The 24,886-nt window shown below is 46.3% G+C and overlaps 1 protein-coding gene across 1 annotated transcript; it reads right to left on the bottom strand.

Annotated features, from left to right (window-relative positions):
• Positions 1-597: 597 nt before the first annotated feature.
• LOC136578699 (perilipin-2-like) lies at positions 598-24,886 on the bottom strand. The gene is made up of 8 exons (XM_066578883.1): positions 24,764-24,886; positions 17,086-17,281; positions 16,380-16,462; positions 15,998-16,250; positions 5,362-5,546; positions 1,139-1,273; positions 942-1,064; positions 598-654 (listed from the first exon to the last, which is right to left on the bottom strand). The coding sequence occupies exons 1-8, from the start codon at positions 24,884-24,886 to the stop codon at positions 598-600; spliced, it is 1,155 nt and encodes a 384-aa protein (XP_066434980.1).

Below are 24,886 nucleotides of genomic sequence, written 5' to 3'. Positions count from 1 at the left end.
GCTAGATCCTGCCCTTCTATATCTAACACTTGTGTTATATGGAGCATTTGTCCTACCGTAGGGGTGTTTCTGCAAGTTCAGTACAAATGAGGTCAGATGCAGATTTTAGGTTGGTACATATGACGACTCAAGTTAGACCGGCTAATGTAGGAGTTTTATTACTACAAAGGTGTATGAACTGTCGGTGTACATTGTGCAGGTTACATTTGGGTAGAATTTATGAAGATCAGCAAATGTTGAAGTGTAAGACAAACACTAATGTTAGACAAATCATCACAGCTGTCATGTGTCCTGCTGTTGCCATCAGCCCTTTTAACATTGAGAACGAGGACTTTGGTAACGCATTTTGGGATTTGAGTATTTAAAGTACAAAATTGCTGCTACTGAATGACCTTTCAAACTTTTTTATTGAAAATTTTTAAAAACCGTAAAAAAGAAAAAAAATCCAACCCTCTTGGTTGGCAGAGTCTTCAACTTCTTGGCATTCTATGCTACCAGCCAGCTGGAGGTTGAAGCCACCCACCAGCCAATTTAGTGGAGAGTTGTTTACCAAGAGATCCATCACATCCTCTAGAGACTCCATTTTGTGAAATGTTCTTAAGCTACTTTTACACAGGCCATCAGGCCCAAGTGTCCTTGCAAACGCTTGATTATCTGAGAAATCAGGCCATATTATAAAAAAGTCAATTTGTTGGCCCTTCAAAATGCTCAGTGATTGGAGGTACATCTCCCCTTATAAACAGGGCGATATACAGCCGGCCTATAGTGGCAACCGATTGCATTAACGATTCTTCGTCCCCACAAGGCAGATCCCGGCCCATGTAAAAGAAAGTAAAGCGAGCGCTTATTGACACACGTGTTGATCGAAGCTCGTAACATCGGGCTAAAAATTCAGAACCATTAGTGGTGGTCTGATAGACATCTGCAGCTATTGCACTCACATTTTGCGCTTTCTTCTGAAGGGTTTGTGGCAGACCTTGGACACTGGTGACCAGAGACAGACATGTGGTTTGTAGCCGGTGACTGAGATTGCGGGCAATAGCCAGAGTGCCGGATTCCATGTGCTATAGAGAAATAGACATGTGAGATTCCCAGGGTCCAGATGATGTCAGCATACACTATAGGGGATTGGCATTACCTCTGTGCTTTCAGGGTTCCCACTAGCATCTTGTCTTGTGCCTTTACTCCACTCCAGCCACTTATTGTACATCTTCTCCCGTGCATTCTGGATTTTCTGACCAGCAACATCCATTTTCTTTTTTGCAAATTCAACCTTGGAAAAATAGGGTAATGTTATATTCACCATGTGTTCATAGGAGAAATTTAGGAGGATACCTTTACTACATAAAGAAATGATAGAAGACGATGGTAGGAAGGCAAATCTATTAAAGGAGATGTCCCGCGCCGAAACGGGTTTTTTTTTTTTTAAACCCCCCCCCCCCCCCGTTCGGCGCGAGACAACCCCGATGCAGGGGTTAAAAAAACCACCCGCACAGCGCTTACCTGAATCCCGGCGGTCCGGCGTCTTCATACTCACCTGCTGAAGATGGCCGCCGGGATCCTCTGTCTTCATGGACCGCAGGGCTTCTGTGCGGTCCATTGCCGATTCCAGCCTCCTGATTGGCTGGAATCGGCACGTGACGGGGCGGAGCTACACGGAGCTACACGGAGCCCCATAGAGAAGAGGAGAAGACCCGGACTGCGCAAGCGCGGCTAATTTGGCCATCGGAGGGCGAAAATTAGTCGGCACCATGGAGACGAGGACGCCAGCTACGGAGCAGGTAAGTATAAAACTTTTTATAACTTCTGTATGGCTCATAATTAATGCACAATGTACATTACAAAGTGCATTAATATGGCCATACAGAAGTGTATAGACCCACTTGCTGCCTCGGGACAACCCCTTTAAATATTTCATTTCAAGTGTATTCACGAAGGAAAATGAAATATTACATGAGATGCAGGGGAATTTAAACCCCCCCCCCCCCCTACATATAGCATACCTAACAGAGGGAAGTGCAGAGCCGGTTAATCCCTTCCCTCGTAAGGGTACGTCATGGGAGCAGGGTACTTCCCGCAGAGTGACGTACCCTTACATCATAGGATTAGAGCGATATCATGACAGATCTTGCGCTATCCGGCAGTGGGAGCTGGCTGTCCCTGATAACCAGCCTCCCGCTGCAACAGGGGTGTTGCATCAGAAACGTGCCCCCCGCTGTTAACCCCTTCCCTGCTGACATCTAAGTAGATCGCTGCAGGGAAAGGGTTCACAGAAGGAGCGCTCCCTCTGTGAATTCAGCTGGCTCTCGGGATGTTATCGCAGAGAGCCCGGCTGGTTACTATGGCAACAGGACACCAGATACCGGCGGCCTGTATTGCCAGAGCCTGTGATTGCTGTATAAGCGATAAGTCATTGCAGGAGAGAAGTCCTGTAATGCCTTATCGTAGCGATCGGTGGTATGGTGAAAGTTCCTCAGAAGAACACAGATGGTGTAAAGTCTAAATAATGTTCAAAAATAAAAAAATGTAATAAAAAAACAAAAAACGACAAACGCACTTTATGCTTTCTCATTAGCATTAAAAAAAACAAAACAAAAAACACACAACTAAAACCAAAGACACGCATATTTGGCATAGTTGTGTCCGTAAAGACCCGTATAATAAAAATCGAACACACGTTTTATTCTGCACAGCAAAAAGCGTAAAAAAAAGGCTCAAAAACTGAGACAAAAATGCTAATTTTTAACATTTTGCCTCCCAAGAAAAGCAATAAAGGTGATTAAAAAAACAAACAAAAAAAAAACAACAAACAAACGTACTCCAAAATGGTACCGATAAAAACAGCTCATCTTGCAAAAAAAATAAGCCCTCAGAGCTCCGGCCATGGGAAAAAAAAAAAATTTATAGGTCTTTAAATGCAACGATTTAGGGGGAAAAAAAAAAATCCAAAAAAGGCGTTTATTACAGAAGAGTGGAAAAACCTAAAAAAAGGGTAAGAATTTTGGTATCGTTGGAACCATACTGGAATGCAGAAAGAGATGTAGTGTATGATCCTAAAAAAAAAAAGACAAAAAAAAAAAAGTTTTACAATATAGTCTATGTACCCAAAAAGGACACTGATAAAAACTACAGTTCGCCACGGGAAAAAAAAAACAAAAAAAAACACCTTATATGGCAGCGTTGGCGGAAAAATTTAAAAGTTATGGCTTTTAAAGAATGGAGATGAAAATCTACCAAAAATTATTTGGTCCTCAACGGCAAAATAGGCCATGTCCTTAAGGGGTTAAAGGGGATTAAAAAAAAAAAAAAAAAAGATCAACCAAGGTTCTAAGGGAACTATGTGTTAGCTAGACTACTTTTTCTTATATTTATGGACACAGTAAGACCATTGCCAACATGGTTCCAATTTACAAAAAGGGGTCCAAAAGAGAGCCTGGTAACTACAGGCCGATAAGTCTCACTTCAGTAACTGGAAAAATATTTGAGGGGTTTCTGAGAGACACCATCAAAGAGTACCTCAAGGAGAACAGTATAACTCCTCACCAGCATGGGTTCATGAGGAGGGGGGGGGAGGGGGGGGTCAGACCAATCTGATCAGCTTCTATGATAAAGTAAGTTCTAGGCTGGACCGGGGAGAGCCTATTGATCTCGTATATCTGGAGATCTCTAAAGCATTTGACATCATGCCGCATAATAGGTTGGTATATAAAAGGAGGCAGCTTGGATTGGGTGAAAATGTGTGTATCTGGGTAAAGAACAGGCTCAGAGATAGAAAGGTGGCAATAAACGGTTGGTACTCTGACCGGGCCACCGTTGCTAGTGGGGTGCCACAGGGTTCAGTACTAGGCTCCATTCCTGATAGAGGGGCTGCACAGTAAAATATCAATATTTGCAGATGATACAAAACTATATAAGACAATTAATACAGAGGACAATGTACAGCTACAAACGGACCTAGATAAACTGGGGCTTGGGCAGAAAAATGGCAAATGAAGTTCAATGTTGATAAATGTAAGGTTATGCACATGGGCAGGAGAAACGGATGTCGCCAATATACACTAAATGGGGTACTGCTAGGGAAAAGTCATATGGAAAAAGACTTGGAGTACTAGTGGATTGTAGATTTAACGAGAGTAACCAATGCCAGTCAGCTGCTGCAAAGGCTGCAGAGGCTAATCAAGTCTTGGGGTGCATTAAAAGAGGTATAGGGGTGAGGGACGAGAACATTATTCTTCCACTATATACAGGCACTTGTCAGGCCCCACAGGTCTGGACACCGGTGCTCAAGAAGGATGTTGCAGTGCTTAAGGGGGTTCAAAGGGCAACTAAACTAGTAAATGGAGTGAGGGGACTGGAATACCCAGGGAGGCTATTAAAATTAGGATTATTCACCCTGGAAAAAAGACGGCAATGGGGCGATCAAATAACCATGTATAAATACATGAGGGGACAATACAAGGATCTCTCCCACGATCTGTTTATACCAAGGACTGTGAAGGTAACAAGAGGGCATCTGTTACGTCTAGAAGAAAGCAGGTTTGATTAACACAGAAGGGGGTTCTTTACTGTAAGAGCAGTGAGACTGTGGAACTCTGCCCGAGGATGTGGTGATGGCAAAATCCATAAAGGAGTTTAAGAGGGGACTTGATGTCTTTCTAGTGCAGAAGTATTTTCTAGGATAGAGACATTAGGTGATCAGCGGGTTTGTAGTTCCGTGTCTTACAGTCAGGTAGGAACTATCGAAGATTGATCCAGGGATTATTCTGATTGCCATTATGGAGTCGGGAAGGAATTTTCCCCCAAATGAGCCAATTGGCTTCTGCCTCTTTGGGTTTTTGCCTTCCTGTGGATCAACTAGAGGGTGAAAATAGGTTGAACCAGGTTGGAAATTGTCTTCATGCAGCCGAACATACTATGTTACATGGACCTCATATGGTTTATGCAACAGTTACATTGGTATGCATTTATTCCCTCGAAATGAATTATAGAAGCAAACAGTTATCCTTAATTCCTCCTCCACTTTCCAAGCTTTGAGCACTCTATAGGTGGTATTACACCCACTACACGGTGCCCTAAACAGGCTATGCAATTATTGAACTTCTGGAGACTGCTGCACCATTACTTAAAGAAAATTGATACCTCTACATAAAGATTGATTTTCAAACCTATGAATCAGTGACTACAGAAAAGTTAGAAACTCCTAATGTACATTTAGGACTAGTCATTTCGATTACAAGATAACCCTTACATTGCAGGTTAGATTGTGTATACCTCTATTGACATGGAGTTCTGCAAAATAATTTTATGCCAGATGTTTTAAGCTGAGTCAAGTTGTAAGATTGTTCAAATCAATACACTTACCAGACAAACTGTAATTTTGAGCTGAGCAATGGCTTCCTGGCTTCTGCATTTGGCATCCTTGATCCAGGTCACAGCTTGCTGATAAGCCCGTCGGCAGACCTTGGTAGAGAGGGATCCCAGGCGGACATAGTAGCTGGCCTCATCTTGGGACAACTCAAAGCCTTCTGGTTGAGTTGCTTCCTCAGCTGAATTCAGGAGACATTACAGTTATGTCTAGATAGGTTCTTCAAGGGCTCAATCACTATACAGATCATTTAGTGTTTGCACAGTACAAGACTTCATGCCGCAATACAGACAATATAATTGTGGTAATGGGAAGGATGCAACTGTGTAGCCAACATCTTACAGAAACTTCTGTGACCACATTAAGGAGAGTTAACAGCACTAGTGTTATGAAGTTTACTCCAGGTGGGCTCCTAAAATAGGAAGCCTGGATTAGGAGATCTCCTGGGATAGATGCTGAGGTGTTGGAGCTCTACATAGAACATTTCACTGCTATGTAAAATACAGAATTAGTGTTACCCGCTAATTCCTTCTCCGCAAGTTCATCATGACAGCACGACCGGAGGTTGCCCTTTGACATTTCCAGAACAGTAAGGAGAGTTTAAGAGGCCGCCTCCCTCGCTATCCAGTGACTTCAAATTACTATGACGGCCTTTGTCTCCCAAAAGAACTTCATTAGTATCATTTTATAACATAATATATCGTTAGGTTACGAAAATATAAATTTATAGTGGGTGGGAAAGGTCTGCTGTCATGATGGACTCACAGAAAAGGAATTAGTGGGTAAGACTAAATTCTGTACTTTCCATTTTTCCATCCTGACAGTACTACTGGAGGAAATACCAGATTAGAAACCGGTTTAGGGTGTGATCACGGTCTGGTAAAGATACAGCTTTTGGGGGAAAAGTCCTGCAGACCAAGTCTAAATGATAAATTTTTTTGTTCCTAAAAGTGTGGAGAACAGTCTATTTGGTTGATCTGCATATCTGCTCGCTTGAGGCTTTAGCCCTCTCAGCCCATGAAGACCAAAGAGCTTTATTGGAATGGGCTTTAATTAGAGATGAGCGAACGTACTCGTCCGAGCTTGATACTCGTTCGAGTATTAGCGTGTTCGAGATGCTCGTTACTCGAGACGAGTACCACGCGATGTTCGAGTTACTTTCACTTTCATCTCGGAGACGTTAGCGCGCTTTTCTGGCCAATAGAAAGACAGGGAAGGCATTACAACTTCCCCCTGCGACGTTCAAGCCCTATACCACCCCCCTGCAGTGAGTGGCTGGCGAGATCAGGTGTCACCCGAGTATAGAAATCGGCCCCTCCCGCGGCTCGCCACAGATGCGTTCTGACAGAGATCAGGGAAAGAGCTGTCTTGCGGGAGTTGCTATAGGGAGAGCGTTAGGAGTATTTTAGGCTTCAAGAACCCCAACGGTCCTTCTTAGGGCCACATCTAACCGTGTGCAGTAGTGTGGAGGCTGCTTTTTGCAGTGTTGCACATTATTTTTTTTTTGTATATCGGCCGTGCAGAGCATTGCGCCCTGCAGTAATTATACATAGTCCAGGGCCAGTAGTGGTGGTGAGGCAGGGACAGAAGACATATTTATTGAATATAGGCAGTGGGCCTTTCCAAAAACATTTGGGGAAAAAAATCTATTTGGGCTGCCTGTGACTGTCCTCAGTGTACTGGGTCTGTGCTGGAGGTAGTTGTCCTAATTCATACGCAGCCAGCTAAGTGTTACAGCAGGCTTGCACAAAATTATTTCCTGGCTCTGCTGTGCGTTCCGTAAGCGAAGTCAGCCTCCAACCACAGGCCAATAAGTGGCACATTTAATTACAGCGTTCTGTTTCTGCACTACTGGTAATACAGCATGCTGAGGGGTAGGGGTAGGCCTAGAGGACGAGAACGAGGACACGGAGGCCCAAGTCAGGGTGTGGGCACAGGCCGAGCCAGTGCGGTGGCCAGGGGTAGAGGCAGGGCTAGACCGAATAATCCACCAACTGTTTCCCAAAGCGCCCCCTCGCGCCATGCCACCCTGCAGAGGTCAAGGTGCTCTACGGTGTGGCAGTTTTTCACAGAGACGCCTGACGACTGATGAACAGTGGTGTGCAACCTTTGTCGCGCCAAGATCAGCTGGGGAGCCACCACCACCAGCATGCGCAGGCATATGATGGCCAAGCACCCCACAAGGTGGGACGAAGGCCGTTCACCGCCTCTGGTTTGCAACACTGCCTCTCCCCCTGTGCCCCAACCTACCACTGAGATCCAACCCCCCTCTGAGGACACAGGCACTACCGTCTCCTGGCCTGCACCCACACCCTCACCTCCGCTGTCCTCGGCCCCATCCAGCAATGTCTCTCAGCGCAGCGTCCAGACGTCGCTAACGCCACTGTTTGAGCGCAAGCGCAAGTACACCGCCACGCACCCGCACGCTCAAGCGTTAAACGTGCACATTGCCAAATTGATCAGCCTGGAGATGCTGCCGTATAGGCTTGTGGAAACGGAGGCTTTCAAAAGCATGATGGCGGCGGCGGCCCCGCGCTACTCGGTTCCCAGGTGCCACTACTTTTCCCGATGTGCCATCCCAGCCCTGCACGACCACGTCTCCCGCAACATTGTACGCGCCCTCACCAACGCGGTTACTGCCAAGGTCCACTTAACAACGGACATGTGGACAAGCACAGGCAAGCAGGGCCACTATATCTCCCTGACGGCACATTGGGTGAATTTAGTGGAGGCTGGGACAGAGTCAGAGCCTGGGACCGCTCACGTCCTACCCACCCCCAGAATTGCGGGCCCCAGCTCGGTGCTGGTATCTGCGGCAGTGTATGCTTCCTCCACTAAACCACCCTCCTCCAACGCAACCTCTGTCTTGCAATCAAGATGTGTCAGCAGCAGCACATCGCCAGCAGTCGCTGTCGCGTGGCGTTGCAGCACAGCGGTGGGCAAGCATTAGCAGGCCGTGCTGAAACTACTCAGCTTAGGAGTGAAGAGGCACACGGCCCACGAACTGCTGCAGGGTCTGACAGAGCAGACCGACTGCTGGCTTGCGCTGCTGAGCCTCCAGCCGGGCATGGTCGTGTGTGACAACGGCTGTAACCTGGTGGCGGCTCTGCAGCTCGGCAGCCTCACGCACGTGCCATGCCTGGCCCATGTCTTTAATTTGGTGGTTCAGCGCTTTCTGAAAAGCTACCCACACTTGTCATACCTGCTCAGAAAGGTGCGCCGGGTCAGCGCACATTTCCGCAACTCCAAGACGGACGCTGCCACCCTGCGGACCCTGCAACAATCGGTTTAATCTGCCAGTGCACCGACTGCTGTGCGACGTGCCCACACGGTGGAACTCTACGCCCCACATGTTGGCCAGGCTCTATGAGCAGCGTAGAGCTATAGTGGAATACCAACTCCAACATGGGCGGCGTAGTGGGAGTCAGCCTCCTCAATTCTTTACAGAAGAGTGGGCCTGGTTGGCAGACATCTGCCAGGTCCTTGGAAACTTTGAGGAGTCTACCCAGATGGTGAGCGGCGATGCTGCAATCATTAGCATCACCATTCCTCTGCTATGCCACTTGAGAAGTTCCCTGCAAAGCATAAAGGCAGACGCTTTGCACTCGGAAACGGAGGAAGACAGTATGTCGCTGGATAGTCAGAGAGCACCCTCATGTCTATATCTCAGCGCGTTGAGGAGGAGGAGGAGGAGCATGAGGAGGAGGGGGAAGAGACAGCTTGGCCCACTGCTGAGGGTACCCATGCTGCTTGCCTGTCATCCTTTCAGCGTGTATGGCCTGAGGAGGAGGAGGATCCTGAAAGTGATCTTCCTAGTGAGGACAGCCATGTGTTGCGTACAGGTACCCTGGCACACATGGCTGACTTCATGTTAGGATGCCTTTCTCGTGACCCTCGCGTTACACGCATTCTGGCCACTACGGATTACTGGGTGTACACACTGCTCGACCCACGGTATAAGGAGAACCTTTCCACTCTCATTCCCGAAGAGGAAAGGGGTTCGAGAATGATGCTATACCACAGGGCGCTGGTGGACAAACTGATGGTAAACTTCCCATCCGACAGCGCTAGTGGCAGAAGGCGCAGTTCCGAGGGCCAGGTAGCAGGGGAGGCACAGAGATCAGGCAGCATGTACAGCGCAGGCAGGGGAACATTCTCCAAGGCCTTAGCCAGCTTTATGGCTCCCCAGCAAGACTGTCACTGCTCCCCAGTCAAGGCTGAGTTGGCGGGAGCACTGTAAAAGGATGGTGAGGGAGTCCATAGTCGATCGCATGACCATCCTCGGTGACGCCTCTGCCCCCTACAACTACTGGGTGTCGAAGCTGGACACGTAGCCTGAACTCGCGCTGTATGCCCTGGAGGTGCTTGCTTGTCCTGCGGCTAGCGTCTTGTCAGAGAGGGTGTTTAGTGCGGCTGGGGGAATCTCGGATAAGCGTACCCGCCTGTCAACGGACAGTGCCGACAGGCTTACACATCAAGATGAACAAAGCCTGGATTTCCCCAGACTTCTCTTCTTCACCAGCGAACAGCAGCGATACCTAAGCAATACGTAGGCTGCACCCGCGGATGGAAGCATCGTTCTCTATCACCATCAAAAACGTGGACCTTTTAGCTTCATCAATCTGTGTAGAATATTCCTCCTCCTGAAACCTCACGTAATCACGCCGAACGGGCAATTTTTCTTAGGCCCACAAGGCTCAGTCATATAATTTTTCTAAACAATTTTTATATGTTTCAATGCTCATTAAAGCGTTGAAAATTGCACCTGAACCAATTTTTATTTTTACTGGGCTGCCTCCAGGCCTAGTTACCAATTAAGCCACATTAACCAAAGCGATTAATGGGTTTCACCTGCCCTCTTGGTTGGGCATGGACAATTTTTCTGAGGTACATTAGTACTGTTGGTACACCAATTTTTTGGGGCCCTCGCCTACAGTGTAATCCAATTAATTTTTTGCCCACCTGCATTACAGCTGACGTTACATCAGCTGTGCTGGGCACTGCAATGGGATATATTTATGTACTACCGGTGGGTTCCAGGGAGCCACCCATGCTGTCGGTCCACACGGAGTTGTAACTACATGTGTCCACTTCTAAAGAACCCCAGTCTGACTGGGGCATGCAGTGTGGGCCGAAGCCCACCTGCATTAAACATGACATTACCTCACCTGTGATGGGCAATGCTATGGGATATATTTATGTGCCGCCGGTGGCTTCCTGGCACCCACCCATGCTGTCGGTCCACAGGGACTTCACAATAGGGAGTTGTACCTGCCTGTGTCTATGAATTAAAAAGCCCGGTCAGGTTGGGGCATGCAGTGTGGGCCGAAGCCCACCTGCATTTAATCTGACATTAGCTCTGCTGTCCAGGGCACTGCAATGGGATACATTTATGTACAGCCGGTGGGTTCCAGGGAGCCACCCATGCTGAGGGTGCACACGGAATTCCCATTGCGGAGTTGGGGATTCCCAGTTGTACCTGCCTGTGACTATTTATAAAAAAATGCGGTCTGACTGGGGCATGCAGACACCTTGACAGAATGAATAGTGTGTGGCACATAGGTTCCCCATTGCTATGCCCACGTGTGCAGCTCCTGATGGCGGTGGCACAGGATTATATTTCTCATTGCTTCTGTACAGCATTGTGGGCTATCGCCCCGCCCCTTTTAAGAGGGTCGCTGCCTAGCCGTGCCAACCCTCTGCAGTGTGTGCCTGCGGTTCCTCCTCATGGCAGACGCACTTATAAATAGACATGAGGGTGGCGTGGCATGAGGGCAGCTGAAGGCTGGGCAGGGACAGTTTGGTGTGCACTGTGGACACTGGGTCATGCGGGGGGGGGGGGGGGCAGCATGTAACCCAGGAGAAGTGGCAGCGGAGTGTCATGCAGGCAGTGATTGTGCTTTGTTGGAGGTAGTGTGGTGCTTAGCTAAGGTATGCATTGCTAATGAGGGCTTTTCAGAAGTAAAAATTGTTGGGAGGGGGGGGCCCCACTCTTGCCACTATTGTGGCTTAATAGTGGGACCTGGGAACTTGAGATGCAGCCCAACATGTAGCCCCTCACCTGCCCTATTCGTTGCTGTGTCGTTCCCATCACTTTCTTGAATTGCCCAGATTTTCACAAATAAAAACCTTAGAAAGCATCGGTGATATACAAAAATGCTCGGGTTGCCCATTGACTTCAATGGGGTTCATTACTCGAAACGACCCCTCGAGCATCGCGGAAATTTCGTCCCGAGTAACGAGCACCCGAGCATTTTGGTGCTCACTCATCTCTAGCTTTAATCCTCTCTGCTGTTTTTTTTTTTTTTTTACGTTTTGCTCTCTGAAAAAAAAAAAATATATGGATCTCTAAAAGTTTAAGGAATGGTTCTTTACACAATATGACTTGCATTTCCCCTATCCTAGCAGTGGATATTGCCAATAAGAAGACTGTCTTAATTGCTAGTATTTGTAAAATCCTTTTTGAACCCATTAATGAAATAACAAAAAAAAAAAAAAAATTGACTGTATTTAGGTCTACTTCCCTGATGAATGTCTTTTACTTTTAGCACCTTTTAAAAACCTTTTAACCCACTTATGTTCTACAAGGGCAGATGTCAAACACTTAGAGCTGCCACTTGTACTCAGCGTTCTAGGACTCTGTCCTTTTCCTAGTCCCTTTTGTAGGAAAATTTCTTAGATGTCACCTTTTCCTACTAGCCATAAGAGTATCCACAAATGCCCCCGATAGCCTCTGGTTTCTTAATCTCTGCCCCTCAGTAACCAGGCCACCAGTTGCAACTGGCAAATGCTGGGGCAGTTTACTGGGCCCTGCATGAGCAGATCCTCACTGCATCGTAGAGGAATTGGAGCCCAAACTGCTAGACTCAATCAGGATACCACAGCCTCCTGTGCCACTGTGGAGCGATCAATATGACCTTTATTCTGCTGATCTATGAAGAGCCCAAGCTATCACAGTAAAAGAGGAAAAAGCATAAGCAAATGACACTTCTGATTTTGAGCGAATGCATCCAACCCATTGGGTTTCCCTGACCGGGCTTCTGGCTGCTTGAACACCTCAGTGTTGAGGGACTATTCCCCGAGGTAGAGTTGTTGCCTGCTGAGTTAGTTGGCCATCTCGTTCTGAGATCCTCTCAGATGGACTGCTGTTATGGACTGAAAATTGTCCTCTGCCCAGGAGAAAGTGTTCTTTGTCAGCTTCTGTAAGTGTCCGAGTTTGGTACCCTCCCTAATGACAGACAAGGGAAAGTCATAAATCAGACTATATTCTGACATGTCTCCCTTTAAATTTTGTTGCGTTCATCAGGACTTCCCGGATTGCTCCAAGTTCTTTATACTTAAGACTCGGAACTAACGAGGAGACGAGAACAAACAATTTCAGGGGTTCTACTTGAGCCCCCGAACCTGATTTACTTGCATCAGTGGTTAGCAAACCAAAAGGATCCTCTCTCACTGTATTTCTTTGTCCAGGTTATTGGATAGAGTCCACCAGGTCAATGACCTCTTAGTGAGTGGTGGGGATAACTTACTTTAATTACATTTTATTTGTTCTCTCCTAGGGATATCTGTCTCCTGTCCCACTTGGACAGAGCCTCTCTTTGGAGGAGCTTAGAATGTGCCAGAGCCCATGGCACTATGGTTATGCATGCAGTCATTTTGCACAGAATTTGCATTGCTTCTTTAATAAGTTTTAAAAAATAACTTTATAAAATCTCTTAACCGATTCCATCATCGGCCTTTCTTCTTCCTATGGAAGGAATGATGAGCCTGAATCCAGGAGTACCCCAAGGAATACTTTAGTATCCAGGGTCAGGCTTAATTTTTTTATAACTATGCATTTCAGACCTGACAAAAACTCTATAGTCTGGCTGAAAGTTCTATTGACTTCAATGGAAGCCGACCGTGCGTAACCAGCACAAAATCACAGCATGCTGCGATTTCTCCCCAGCGAGTGGGAAGGGTGGGGGGAGGGTAGAGCAATAGATTTCCACTTGTGAATCGCGTTCTCATAGCATGCTATAGGCTGGAATTGCTGCAGAATCTGGAGATGGAATCCCGCTCTAGATTTCGCAATGCAAATCAGTCCATATGCAAGAGCCCTAAGAGGAACTGGCACTATTGCACCTATCCATAGAAGGTCCTTCACCCCTTGTTGTATTTCTTGCTGGAAATGTATGGACTGATTAGTTGCAATCACAAATTTCCTAGGAGGAAGTGGGTAAAATTGTATCCTAGAACCCAGCTGTACCCATGCATTATCAGAAAACAGAGTCCATTTTCCATAGTATAGGAGCAATCTGCCTCCCTCTGGCTGTTTGACTTCAGAGGATATTTAGAGTGCGAATGGTAGTAGAAGGTTTTTAACCCTTTGCTTGTCTTCGGATAAAAGGCCCATTTAGATGGGACGAATGACAGGCGATCGATACCCGACACGTGTTCCCGCAAGTACCTGCTCGCTCTTGTGCTTTTGCACAAGAGTGCATATCGTTGCTTCACAGTGGATCGCTGGAGGAGACCTCTCTCCTCGCACTCAGCCACCCCTCTCCATTCACTTAACATAGCGTCTGTTCAGTACCGAATGGCTGCTATTTACAGTCATTTAAGCTGCATGAAATCCTGAACTATGATAGTTCAGTGTAAATAGCAGCCGTTCAGTGCTGAACGGCCACTATGTTAAGTGAATGGAGAGGGATGGGGGAGCGTGAGGAGAGAAATCTCCTCCAGCCGCTCACCAGTGAAGCAATACTCGCTGTTGTGCAGAAGCATGTGAGCGGGTACAAATCTCAGGCATCGTTTGCCCGACATTCATCCCGTCTAAATGGGTCTTAAGACCATTTGTTCAATTTTCCTTTCCCTATAGTCTGTCTGTAGATAGCCAGGACTGAGTGTCTCTTGGCCTAAACTCTGGGTAGTCCCTTCTTTCCCAGTTTTCCAGGATTTTATTCCCCCCAAAAGTGGATGATGCATAAACTGGTTTTGGAGGTCTAATCCACCCTCAATGCTTTCAGCCAAAATACCCTCCTAAAGGCATTATTCAGACTTGCATTTCTTGCAGCAATCCTAAGGGATTCTATGGATGCATTCACCAAGAAACCTTTTGCTTTTTTAAGTAAAAGGGATACCCTTGCATATCTCTTCCCTGGAGGTTAATGGTTTTAGACTGTCCTCTAGTTTATTGAGCCAGAGAAACATAGATCAATGCTGACCACAGCACCTAAGTGCCCCCCCCACCCCCACCCCCTTTTTCGTTACCCCACCACCAGGATGGGATCTTTGTTTCAATTGTTGACATGTCTACAACAGCTTAATAAGCAATAAGTACTTGCCAATTACTAACTACATGGTCAGGAGAAAAAAAAAAAAAAAAAAGCACCTAGGAGGAGTTTTTGTAAAAATTGACATGCACTTATGCAAGTGATTAGATTAATGGTTTCACCCTTGGCCTATAGAAAGGCTCTCAGAGGCTACTTTTGTGTAGTGGACCCCTTTCTGTTTGTGTAGAGCTTGTTAATCACTAGACATGCATTTATGATGCATTCAAAGAGATTTAGCCCAGTTAGAGTTTGAGAGAGGATGCCCTATGCAAGAAGCTGGTGGGTTGTATTGACAATTTCCCACCACCTGGGCTGTTCTGACCAGACAGTTAGGAGTGGTTGGGAACAGTGGATGTACGAGGGTGCACACAAGACTACCAGGCTCAGGACACCCATGACAGATCATCAGTAGAGGGCAACATCTGATTGTCTGACAAACGTGAGCAGTGCCAACTGTTTTGTAGTCCACCATCCAGAGACAAATGGCATCATTGTTACAGGCCTGTGTATGTCTAAACAATTTCTAAGCACTTGGCTGAACATTTGGTCTAACAGTGCCTGTTCCGTGTACTGCCTTTGCAACTCATCTACAGTTGCCACTCTTTACAGTGGTGTCGTGAATGACAAACTTGACTGCTATGGAACTGAACCAGGATGTCATCAGCAGTGAATCCAGGTTTACTTTGGGAATAGACAATGGCTGTGTTAGTGACAGCTGAGTGATATGTACAGGACATCCTGCAGTCACATTTGTTGCATCTTATGGTGGCTTCCAAGAAGTATGTTCTAGAAGGGTAATAGCCACACACACACACACACGTGTCATAGGAATGTCCCCACAACATAGTCACACTTCAATGAACTTCCAGATTTACCACCGATAGAATGTGTATGGACCATCTGGGATGCCAACTGCAACAGCTTACAATTTTACACAATCTAGAAGCCAAGTTACAGCAAATGTGAACTGCTTGTATCACATCTTTCATCCCAGTTAGATGTGGTATAACAGGGCACTAGAGCCTCCATGCCTGCCTGTATCACATCTTGCATCCAAGCTAGAGGTGACCCAACAGGGTATTAGAAACTCTTTTTAAGGGGTTAGTTTTCGGCAATAATTCTTTTTTTTTTTTGCTTTGATATTGTAATCCCTTACATCAACATTACAAATCACACATAGAAAGTCGTTCTATTCAGATATATATATATATATATATATATATATATATAATCCATCCCAGAGAGGTACAGAAAAACTGCAGCTTTACAAGAGGGAATTTTTTTTTTTTAGCATTTTATTGCGCTGCTTTCTGCTTACCCAACTCTTCATCTGTCGGCGGCAGGTATTTCTCCAGAAGAGATTCAGACTTGGATAGTGCAGCGTCCACATGATTGCTCATCATCTCCACTACACCGCTTCCCAGGACTGTGCTAATGCTGCCATTTACTACAGCCTTAGTCCTCTCCACACGATCCTGAACAGCTCCCTTGGTTTTATCCACTACTCCTGTGATCCTCTGAAGAACGGCATCCTTGGCCCCAACAACTGCTTCTGAGGCATTAGCCACTACCTGCCAGGAGAGACATTTATAACCATGAGCTCCAACCCAGCAACCCACCCCGCTATTGTTCACACTGCACTGCTATTACAGAGGTTAGTTTATGGGTCGTTTATAAGGTTCCGGGATTTAATAGCTTACCTTTCCAGAAGGCTGATGGAGAATAGGCAGCTTCTCTTCCATCTTATCCAGGCCAACACAGGCCATGTTGTTAGCCAGAGTGACTGAAGAGGGAGAAAGATTATCCTTCATTGTGATACAACTCATTAGTACATAGCAAGCCAGAGCACCTGTGATACCAGACTGTCTGTAGAACATGACACTAAGCTACTTCTAAGCTAGGAGGGAACAAACAGGACATCTAAAGCAAAATCCCAATATCATGGCAGAAGTCAAGATGTTACAGGTATTTCTTTAAGTTTTTTGTATAACATGTTGCCTTGCTATCCCTTTTCCAATTTGTAGTGAACATAACTTGTGAACATCCTCTCAATTTGCAAAAGTCTGATTGAAGTTTCCATAATTTATAATCTCACGGTACAGAAGTAAAGAAAGCAGTCTTCAACATCTCAATGAGGAGCAAACTTTTGAAAAATGTTTTTGTCTGAGTTTGTTTGAATTGAAACTTCACCAAAACCCCTGAAATGGGAAGAGGTGATCCTCCTGTGGCTCAGCAGTTAGCACCGCTGCCTTGCAGCACTGGCATCCTAGGTTCAAATCTAACCACACCCCCCTCCAAAAACACACTAATAGGTGAATATAGATTGTGAGGCCCAGAGGGTACAAAACTGACTTTGTTCACTCAAAGCTGATAATCAGACCCTCATTCATTCCATAGATCACCTACTTTGAGGCTCCAGTCGCTGTAGGAGGGGCTTGGCGCTGCTCATAGCCACAGAAGTGATGCTTCTCACACTTGTCTCTGCGATGACACATACACATTTCAGGTAGGGATGGTTGTCTTTGGTGGTCACATAGGCAGAAGACACCAGATCATAAGTGGAGCTCACCAATGGGAGGTTCACCAACCTTACCAGCACATTCTAAGGTGGAACAAGAGAGACATTGAAGTCTTCGTGAAGTATAAGGCAAGAGCCTAAACCACACAATAGGGCTCTATTGTAGCTTGAAACAAATAAGAGCCAATTATTTTATATTGTGTAGTCTTCTAGGATCAACATTCAGCTATATTTCTGAAAAACATGAGGATGTGCTGATGTGCGATTGGCAGAGCTAGCCAGTAGGTCTCTGATCAGCAGAGCAAAGGGGTATATGATAGGGCTCATCGAGGTAACAGCCCCTGACTCTTGAAAGCCATCTGATCAGCAAAGCAAAGATGTGTAGTCTACCAGTCCTGTACCTACCCCTTCATTCTGCTGACCAGTTAAATGCCAAGAGTCAGTGTAGTCAGAATACCCCTTTAACACTATAGGTGCTGTACCTGAGCAGAGGCAAGCAATGTGAGGGAGATCACAGGGAAACAAGAGGTCACAGGTGGCTCTGCAATCCCTCCCGACAATAGCGGCAAAGGGCCTGGCTCAATCGCGCACAGTGGCAAAAGGTTTACTACGGGTAGCAAAGATGGTTTGTCACATGGCACCAGTACCTCCTTAAGGAACTCCAATGGCAGTCCAAGAAATAAGGGACGAGTCATTTTAGGTTTGTTTGCAAACCGGAGATACTCAGTTTACTTCAGCTTTTTGTAATGTTCAAAAACAGCATGTACAGTTCAGACATGCAGAGGTATTGCTTGCGTTGCTCCAAGCTCCAGAACAATACAATTTTTCACTTCAACACTCTTTGCATTTAAAGGTTACTCTGTATGAATTGCCACAGTTCTAGTTATCTGAGGGTTCTTGTCCAGGATTACTAAGCAGTTGATGAAGTTATTTTAGAGATGGGCCTCTGTCACTTTTCCTGGCTTTACTTTTACAGGGGCTCGTGCAACTCTGTTGTGTAGATGGATCCCACTCTTTTCTCCTCCACACTGCGCTTGATTTAAGGGATGAAGCCTCTTGCTTTCCCCTCCGGGTAACGTTAATTCTCTGCAGCACACCTCCTCTGACAATTTCCTTATTAGCCCCCCTAACTCCTCCTTCACTTCCTGTCTTAACTCCTGCACTTTTTCTCCAAACTCTCCCCAACATCCTGCCTCACCTTGCTTATTTTCTGGCTCTTGAATCTCACCCCCCCCCCCTCTACCAATCAGGGATAGAATGACAAGCAGCCAATCAACAGCAAGCTGTTTGCCGGGCAGATAGCTTAAAGGGATTGTCTCGCGCCGAAACGGGTTTTTTTTTTTCCATAGTCCCCCCGTTCGGCGCAGGACAACCCCAAAGGATGTGTTAAAAAAAAAAAAAAAATTAAAAAAATTACTTACCCGAATCCCCGCTCTGCGACGTCTTCCTTCATCCTTCACCAAGATGGCCACCGGGATCTTCACCCACGATGCACCGCGGGTCTTCTCCCATGGTGCACCGTGGGCTCTGTGCGGTCCATTGCCGATTCCAGCCTCCTGATTGGCTGGAATCGGCACACGTGACGGGGCGGAGGTACGAGGACCAGCTCTCCGGCACGAGCGGCCCCCATTCACCAGGAAGAAGACCGCACAGCGCAAGCGCGTCTAAAAAAGCAAGACATCAGAATTAGACGGATCCATGGCGACGGGGACGCTAGCAACGGAGCAGGTAAGTGAATAACTTCTGTATGGCTCATATTTAATGCACGATGTACATTATAAAGTGCATTAATATGGCCATACAGAAGTGTATACCCCCACTTGCTTTCGCGAGACAACCCCTTTAAGCCCGTGAAGAAAGGGAAAAGACAGGGTCTCTGACGTACGACACCTATGTCTCCGCAAAAGCACATAGCCAGGTGCTTCATGACTGAGGACTGTGTGGCTACCTTGGAAGACACCCCCCCCCCCCAATCTATCAAAGTAACGCATAGTTTACCCTGTTCAGTGGGTGTCCCAAAAAAAAAAAAAAAAAAAAAAAAAAAAAAAACACTAACTATGTAAACTTGGTATTTTAGTAATCGAGCTGACTCCTAGAATAAGGTTATTTTTGTTGCAGTATGTATGCCGTAGAAACGGGATGTTCGCAAAGATGGCAGAATTTTTTTTTACCCATTTTACTCCACTTAGAATTTAAAATTCTCAGTACATTACAAAGTATCAGTGAAAAATACAACTCGTCCCACAAAAAAACAAGCCCTCAGACATCTACGTTAATGGATAATGGAAAAGTGTTGTATATTTTAAAAGGGGGGGGGGGGGGTAGAGGGAAAAAAAAAAAAAAGGGGGCCTGTCCTTAAGGGGTTAGTGATCTGGAGAGTTTAACTGCAGTGTTTACCACATGGACACACGAGATGCAAGGGCATAAAATGAACCCCCCACTAAATATCACCTGCTTAACGCAGGAAGAAGTGCAGAGTCGGCTAAAACAAAGAAAACAAACAATTCAGATCAATAAATCACCGGGCTGAGATGGAATACACCCAAAGGTATTAAGGGAACAAAGTGACATGATAGGCTGACATTTCTTATATTTAGGGACTACATTGAGACTGCGGTTGTACACTGGATTCGCACTTTGTCAGTGTGGTTCCAGTATACAAAGAGGGGTCAAAAAGAGCCTGGTAACTATCAGCCAGCAAATCTCACTTCAATAACTGGAAAAGTATTCAAGGGGTTTCTGAGAAATGCCATCCTGGAATATATTAAGGGGACAAAAGAAGAAAACAAAAAAAAAAAAAAAAAGGTATAACTCCTCATCAGCCTGGGTTCATGAGGGGTTAATCATGTCAAACCAACTTGATCATCTTCTCCAATGAAGTAAGTTCTAGGCTGGACCTGGGAGAGTCTATTGGACTCATATCTGGATTTTTCTAAAGCATTTGAAAATATACAGATTACTTACTGGTAGTCCTTTTTCCAGGAGTCATCACGTCAGCCCCATTCACAATGGTGGTTGCCCTCTAACCTCGGTAGGGACAGGAAGAGCCCTTAAAAGCACCTCCCTTTCCACCATTTCTTTAGTGACTCAAATTATTACAGTGGACAATGTTTATTGAACCAAGATTTACCTTTATTCGTTCATATTTACATTGGAAAACAAATATTCTATAAGGGAGGGAACTATGGGCCGTCGTGATGACTCCCGGAAAAAGGACTACCGCTAAGTAATCCGTATATTTCCTGGTCGTCATCCCGACGGCCCCATTCACAATGAAGCAATACCAAGTTATAGGTGACTTTAGGGCAGGACTACTGCCTGGAGGACTTTCCGTCCATATCCTAGGTCTTTGTCCAACTGTACATTGACCCTGTAGTGTTTAATGAAGGTATGCAGACTGGACCAGGTAGCTGCTTTACATATTTGCTCAGCAGAGGCCTGGGCTTTGTTCTCCCCATGAGGAGGAGAGGGATCGTGTGGAGTGGAATTTAATTTTCCTTGGAGGATTGAGACCCCTGGCCTTGTACGCCTCCTGGATGGCCATCCTGATCCATCTTGCAATGTTACTCTTAGATGCAGTCTCTCCTTTGCCCGGCCCCTGAAATTGGACAAAGAGGTTATGTTTCCGAGAAAACGGGTAGCCTCTAGTTTTGTTAAAACAGCCCTTCTGACATCTAAGCTGTGGAACGCTCTCTCTGTCATTGCAGGGGTACTTGCAAAAAGGCAGGGTAATTGTCTGCTCTGTGGAATTTAGACACCACTTTTGGAAGGAAAGCTGGATCTAGATTAAAAGGTGATTCTATCATCTTGTACCAGCATGTGTGGCTCGACTCAGCATAAGGCCTGTAGTTCTCCTACTCTCCAAGCAGAGGTTATGGCGACTAGGAGAGAAACTTAGCGTAAGCAACCTTATGGGGAGTTGGGAGAGAGGTTCAAAGGGTAGTTTTCAAAAACTATTTAGGACTAAATTCAGGTACCATGTAGGAAACATTTCCCTAATGAAGGGCCGGAGTCTGTCTGCTCCCTTAAGGAACCTACGGACCCAGCGATGCTCTACCAAGGGAAAATCCAAGTAGGATCCTAATGCTGCCACCTGAACTCTAAGAGTTCTTGGGCTAAGGCCTTTTTCCAGGCCCACCTGCAAAGATTATAGGCATATCTATACTTGGAACTTCACTTGGATCCAAGTTACAGAACTCTGAGAACAACTTCCACATTTTATTCTAAATGGCTGTGGTTATAAGTCTGCAACTTTTAGTCAAGGTGGTGATTACCTTTTATGAGAGACTCTTCCCTCGATGTATTACGCCTTCAGCATCCAGGCTGCTAGCATCAGTCTTTCTACCCCAGAATACGTTAGTTGGCCCTGGTAAAGGAGATCTTGCATGGCCAGCAGTTGAAGTGGACCCTGGATTGCTAGGGCCTTCAATAGGGGATACCAGGGTCTCTTGTCCCACATGGGGACAACTAGGATTACTGCTGCCTGGCTGACCTGAATCTGAGGGTGTACGGGATCAGCGGGAGGGTGGGTGTGTGTGTGTGTGTGTGGGGGGGGGGGGGGGGGGGAGACGCATAGGCCATGTCCATGTCCCAGTTTTGAGACAGGGCATTTACCCCTCATGGGTTGTCCCTTGGTTTGAGGTAATAAAAAAGTCCGACATTTTGTATTTGCCCTTGTGTAAAACCGATCGATTTGTGGTTGCTACCACTGGTGTGTTAGAAGATCGAAGACTTGTTGTTTCAGACACCATTCTCCTGGAAGGAAGCATTGTCTGCAGAGGAAGTCTGCGATGACATTTGTGGACCCCTTCAGGTGGATTGCTGAGAGGGATAGCACTGTGGATTCCGCCCAGCGAAGTATCCTTGCCGCCAACTGTTGGAGGTGTGGGTGTCATGTCCACCCCCTCCCCCCAAGTGATGAACAAAACTACAGGGCTGTCATGTTATAGATTAAGATTTTGACATACTTTCCTTTCCAGGTGGGGTTCTGCCGCACAGAGGGTCTCCCATATCACTCTTAGTTCCCTATAGTTGGACAAGCGTGCGGCTATTCAGGAATCCCAGGTTCCCTACAGGGTCATGTCTGCTACCTGTGCTCCCCACCCGGTCTTGCTAGCATCCGTTGTGACGGATATAGAGGTTTCTCGTGCCAAGAGATACCCTTTCTCAGGTTACTCTGTAAAGTCCACCAGCGCAGGGACTGTTTAACGTGGACGGATAGGCTCACCTTTTTATCTAGGGAGGTCTGTCGTTTTTCCCCACCGGGCAAGGATGAACCGTTGTAGCTGAACCGTTGGAACTATTTGCATGCAGGCTGTCAACAGGCTCAGCACTTTCATTGCTTCTCTGATGGACTCTGTAGTGGCCTGACATAGGGATGATACAGATTGAATAAGATCCTTACTCTTGGACGGTGGAAGCCGCGATTCCTGGGTGCGGGAATCTAGGAGTACCCCTAGGTATATCTTCTGTGTATCCAGGATCAGGTCTGACTTTTGTTTTTATTATCGACACCCCAAGTCATCCAGAATGGACAGGACTACGGACAAGTCTGCACGTATGGCTTCTGTTGTCCTTGATACTAGCAGTAAATCGTCCAGATAAGGGCATATTCACTGAAAAAGCCAAAAATACCTGAAAGTCTGCAAAGCAGACACGGTCGCCATAGGCACGATCGCCATAAGGCAGGCACAATCGCCACCGGCACAATCGCCGTAGGGCAGGCGCAATGGCCTTAAGCCCTGAAAATATGTAGTCAGCCAGACAATAATGTGTGGAGGAGCAGCTTGTTCCTGGCAGGCTAATATGCAGTCACCCACTCAACCCAGCCCAGTTTGGGGAGGAGTGACTGCATATACTAATAGCCTGCATATGTGAACGATACCAAAGATGTCAGCCATAGATGGGTGGTGACCCACCATACAGGATATCAACCCTGGCTGATATGACAGCGGGTTGCCCTGTATCTCCAAGGTGGGCCACACTGGCTGACATCTTGGGCTCCCCCACCAACTAGCAAACTACATACAAAGATACTAACGCATACTAATAAAATGCGGGTGTTAGTACTGCATTTTGGCCAAAACGCATAGGCTGACGGACCGCGTCGAGGTCACACCGCTTCCGTCAGTACCTACGCTAACTCACAATAAATTACATAAAATCACAGAGGTGAGGAAAAAGAAAAAAAAACACATATTCACTGAAAAAGCCAAAAATACCTGAAAGTCTGCAAAGCAGACACGGTCGCCATAGGCACGATCGCCATAAGGCAGGCACAATCGCCACCGGCACAATCGCTGTAGGGCAGGCGCAATGGCCTTAAGCCCTGAAAATATGTAGTCAGCCAGACAATAATGTGTGGAGGAGCAGCTTGTCCAGATAAGGGCAGATGAGAATTTGATTTTGCCTAAAGTAAGCTATCATTTCTATCACTATCTTAGTGAAGACTCTAGTGGCAGAGATACCGAACGGTAGAGCCATAATTTGGTAGTCATTGACTGTCTCCATCTTGCAGAGCAAACCTCAGATATTTGTGATGGACTGCGGCTATTGGGACATGGTAATACGCGTCTTTAAGGTCTATGGTGCACATGATGCTGTCGGGATCTATCAGGGGTACGATGGACCTCACGGTTTCAATTTTAAAATTTCTTGTAGGAAATAAATTTTTTAAAGCTTTGAGATTAAAGATGTTTCTGATAGAGCCGTTTGCATTTTTTGATCAAGAAAAGGGGGGGGGGGAATAGAATCCCTCACCCTTTTGTGTTCGGGAACCTGCATAATGACTCCTAGGTCCTTAAGTTCCTGGATGCCCTTTAGCAGATTTTTCTGTTCTTGCGGGGACCCTGGGGAGGTTAGGAAGAAACGCTTATGAGGTAAGGAGTTAAATTTGATTTGATACCCTGTTTTGATTATTTATAGTACCCAGGGGTTGGATGTTATCCCCCGCCACTGGTCCAGATACCATGCTAGTCTACCAACTGTTAAGTAAGAAATGGGTTGGATTTCCTTCCTTACTCCTACCTCCTTTGGGGTACAACCATCTCCCCCTTAGCTTCTGGAGGCGGCTGCCGCATCCTCCTTTGAAAGGATGGCTTCTTATAGGATCTCCTATCTGGAAGGATCTTGTTTTTTTTCTCCTGCTTTTGAGAATCTTGTCCAAGACGGACCCGAACATATATTCACCTTGGAACGTGATTGCGCAGAGTTTGTTTTTGGATGTCATGTCTGCTGCCCATGATTTTAACCACAGCGCCCTTCTTGCGGTGTTACTGAGGACCACGGTTTTTGCGCCGTATCTAACGGATTCTGCTGATGTGTCTGCTAGAAAGGCAGTGGCTATTTTCAGAAGGGGAAGGCAGCTGGCTAACTCTTCCCTGTGAGCCCGTTCTTTTATTGAGGTTTCCATTCTGTTCAGCCACAGGACCATAGATCTGGCTACTGTTGTTGCCCCGATATTAGCTTCAATAGTGAAGAAAGTCACTTCCCAGGACTCTCATCAGTCCATCGACTTTTTTGTCCATAGGATCTGAGAGCTGAGACGTATCTTCAAAGGGTAGTTACCTTGGTGATCTGCATGTCAACCTTTGGGGTCTCTATACAGACGGACATCTTCTGGAGTGAATGCCAGCCAGTTTCTAATCTCTTTTTAGAAGGATAGTCTCTTCTCTGGTTCCTGCCATTCAT

This window comes from Eleutherodactylus coqui, chromosome 9, assembly GCF_035609145.1.
Source record: "Eleutherodactylus coqui strain aEleCoq1 chromosome 9, aEleCoq1.hap1, whole genome shotgun sequence".
Classification (NCBI taxonomy): domain Eukaryota; kingdom Metazoa; phylum Chordata; class Amphibia; order Anura; family Eleutherodactylidae; genus Eleutherodactylus; species Eleutherodactylus coqui.
The sequence above is the reverse complement of the archived record's forward strand: the minus strand, read 5'-3'. Positions and strand labels throughout refer to the sequence as shown.

Coding starts and splice junctions, on each gene's coding strand:
- LOC136578699 (XM_066578883.1), bottom strand. CDS start 24,886: ATGAATGGCAGGAACCAGAGAAGAGACTATCCTTCTAAAAAGAGATTA. Junction 16,463..17,085: donor ACAGCGACTGGAGCCTCAAA/GTAGGTGATCTA, acceptor CTCCCTCTTCAG/TCACTCTGGCTAACAACATG. Junction 5,547..15,997: donor GCCGACAGATGAAGAGTTGG/GTAAGCAGAAAG, acceptor TCCTGAATTCAG/CTGAGGAAGCAACTCAACCA.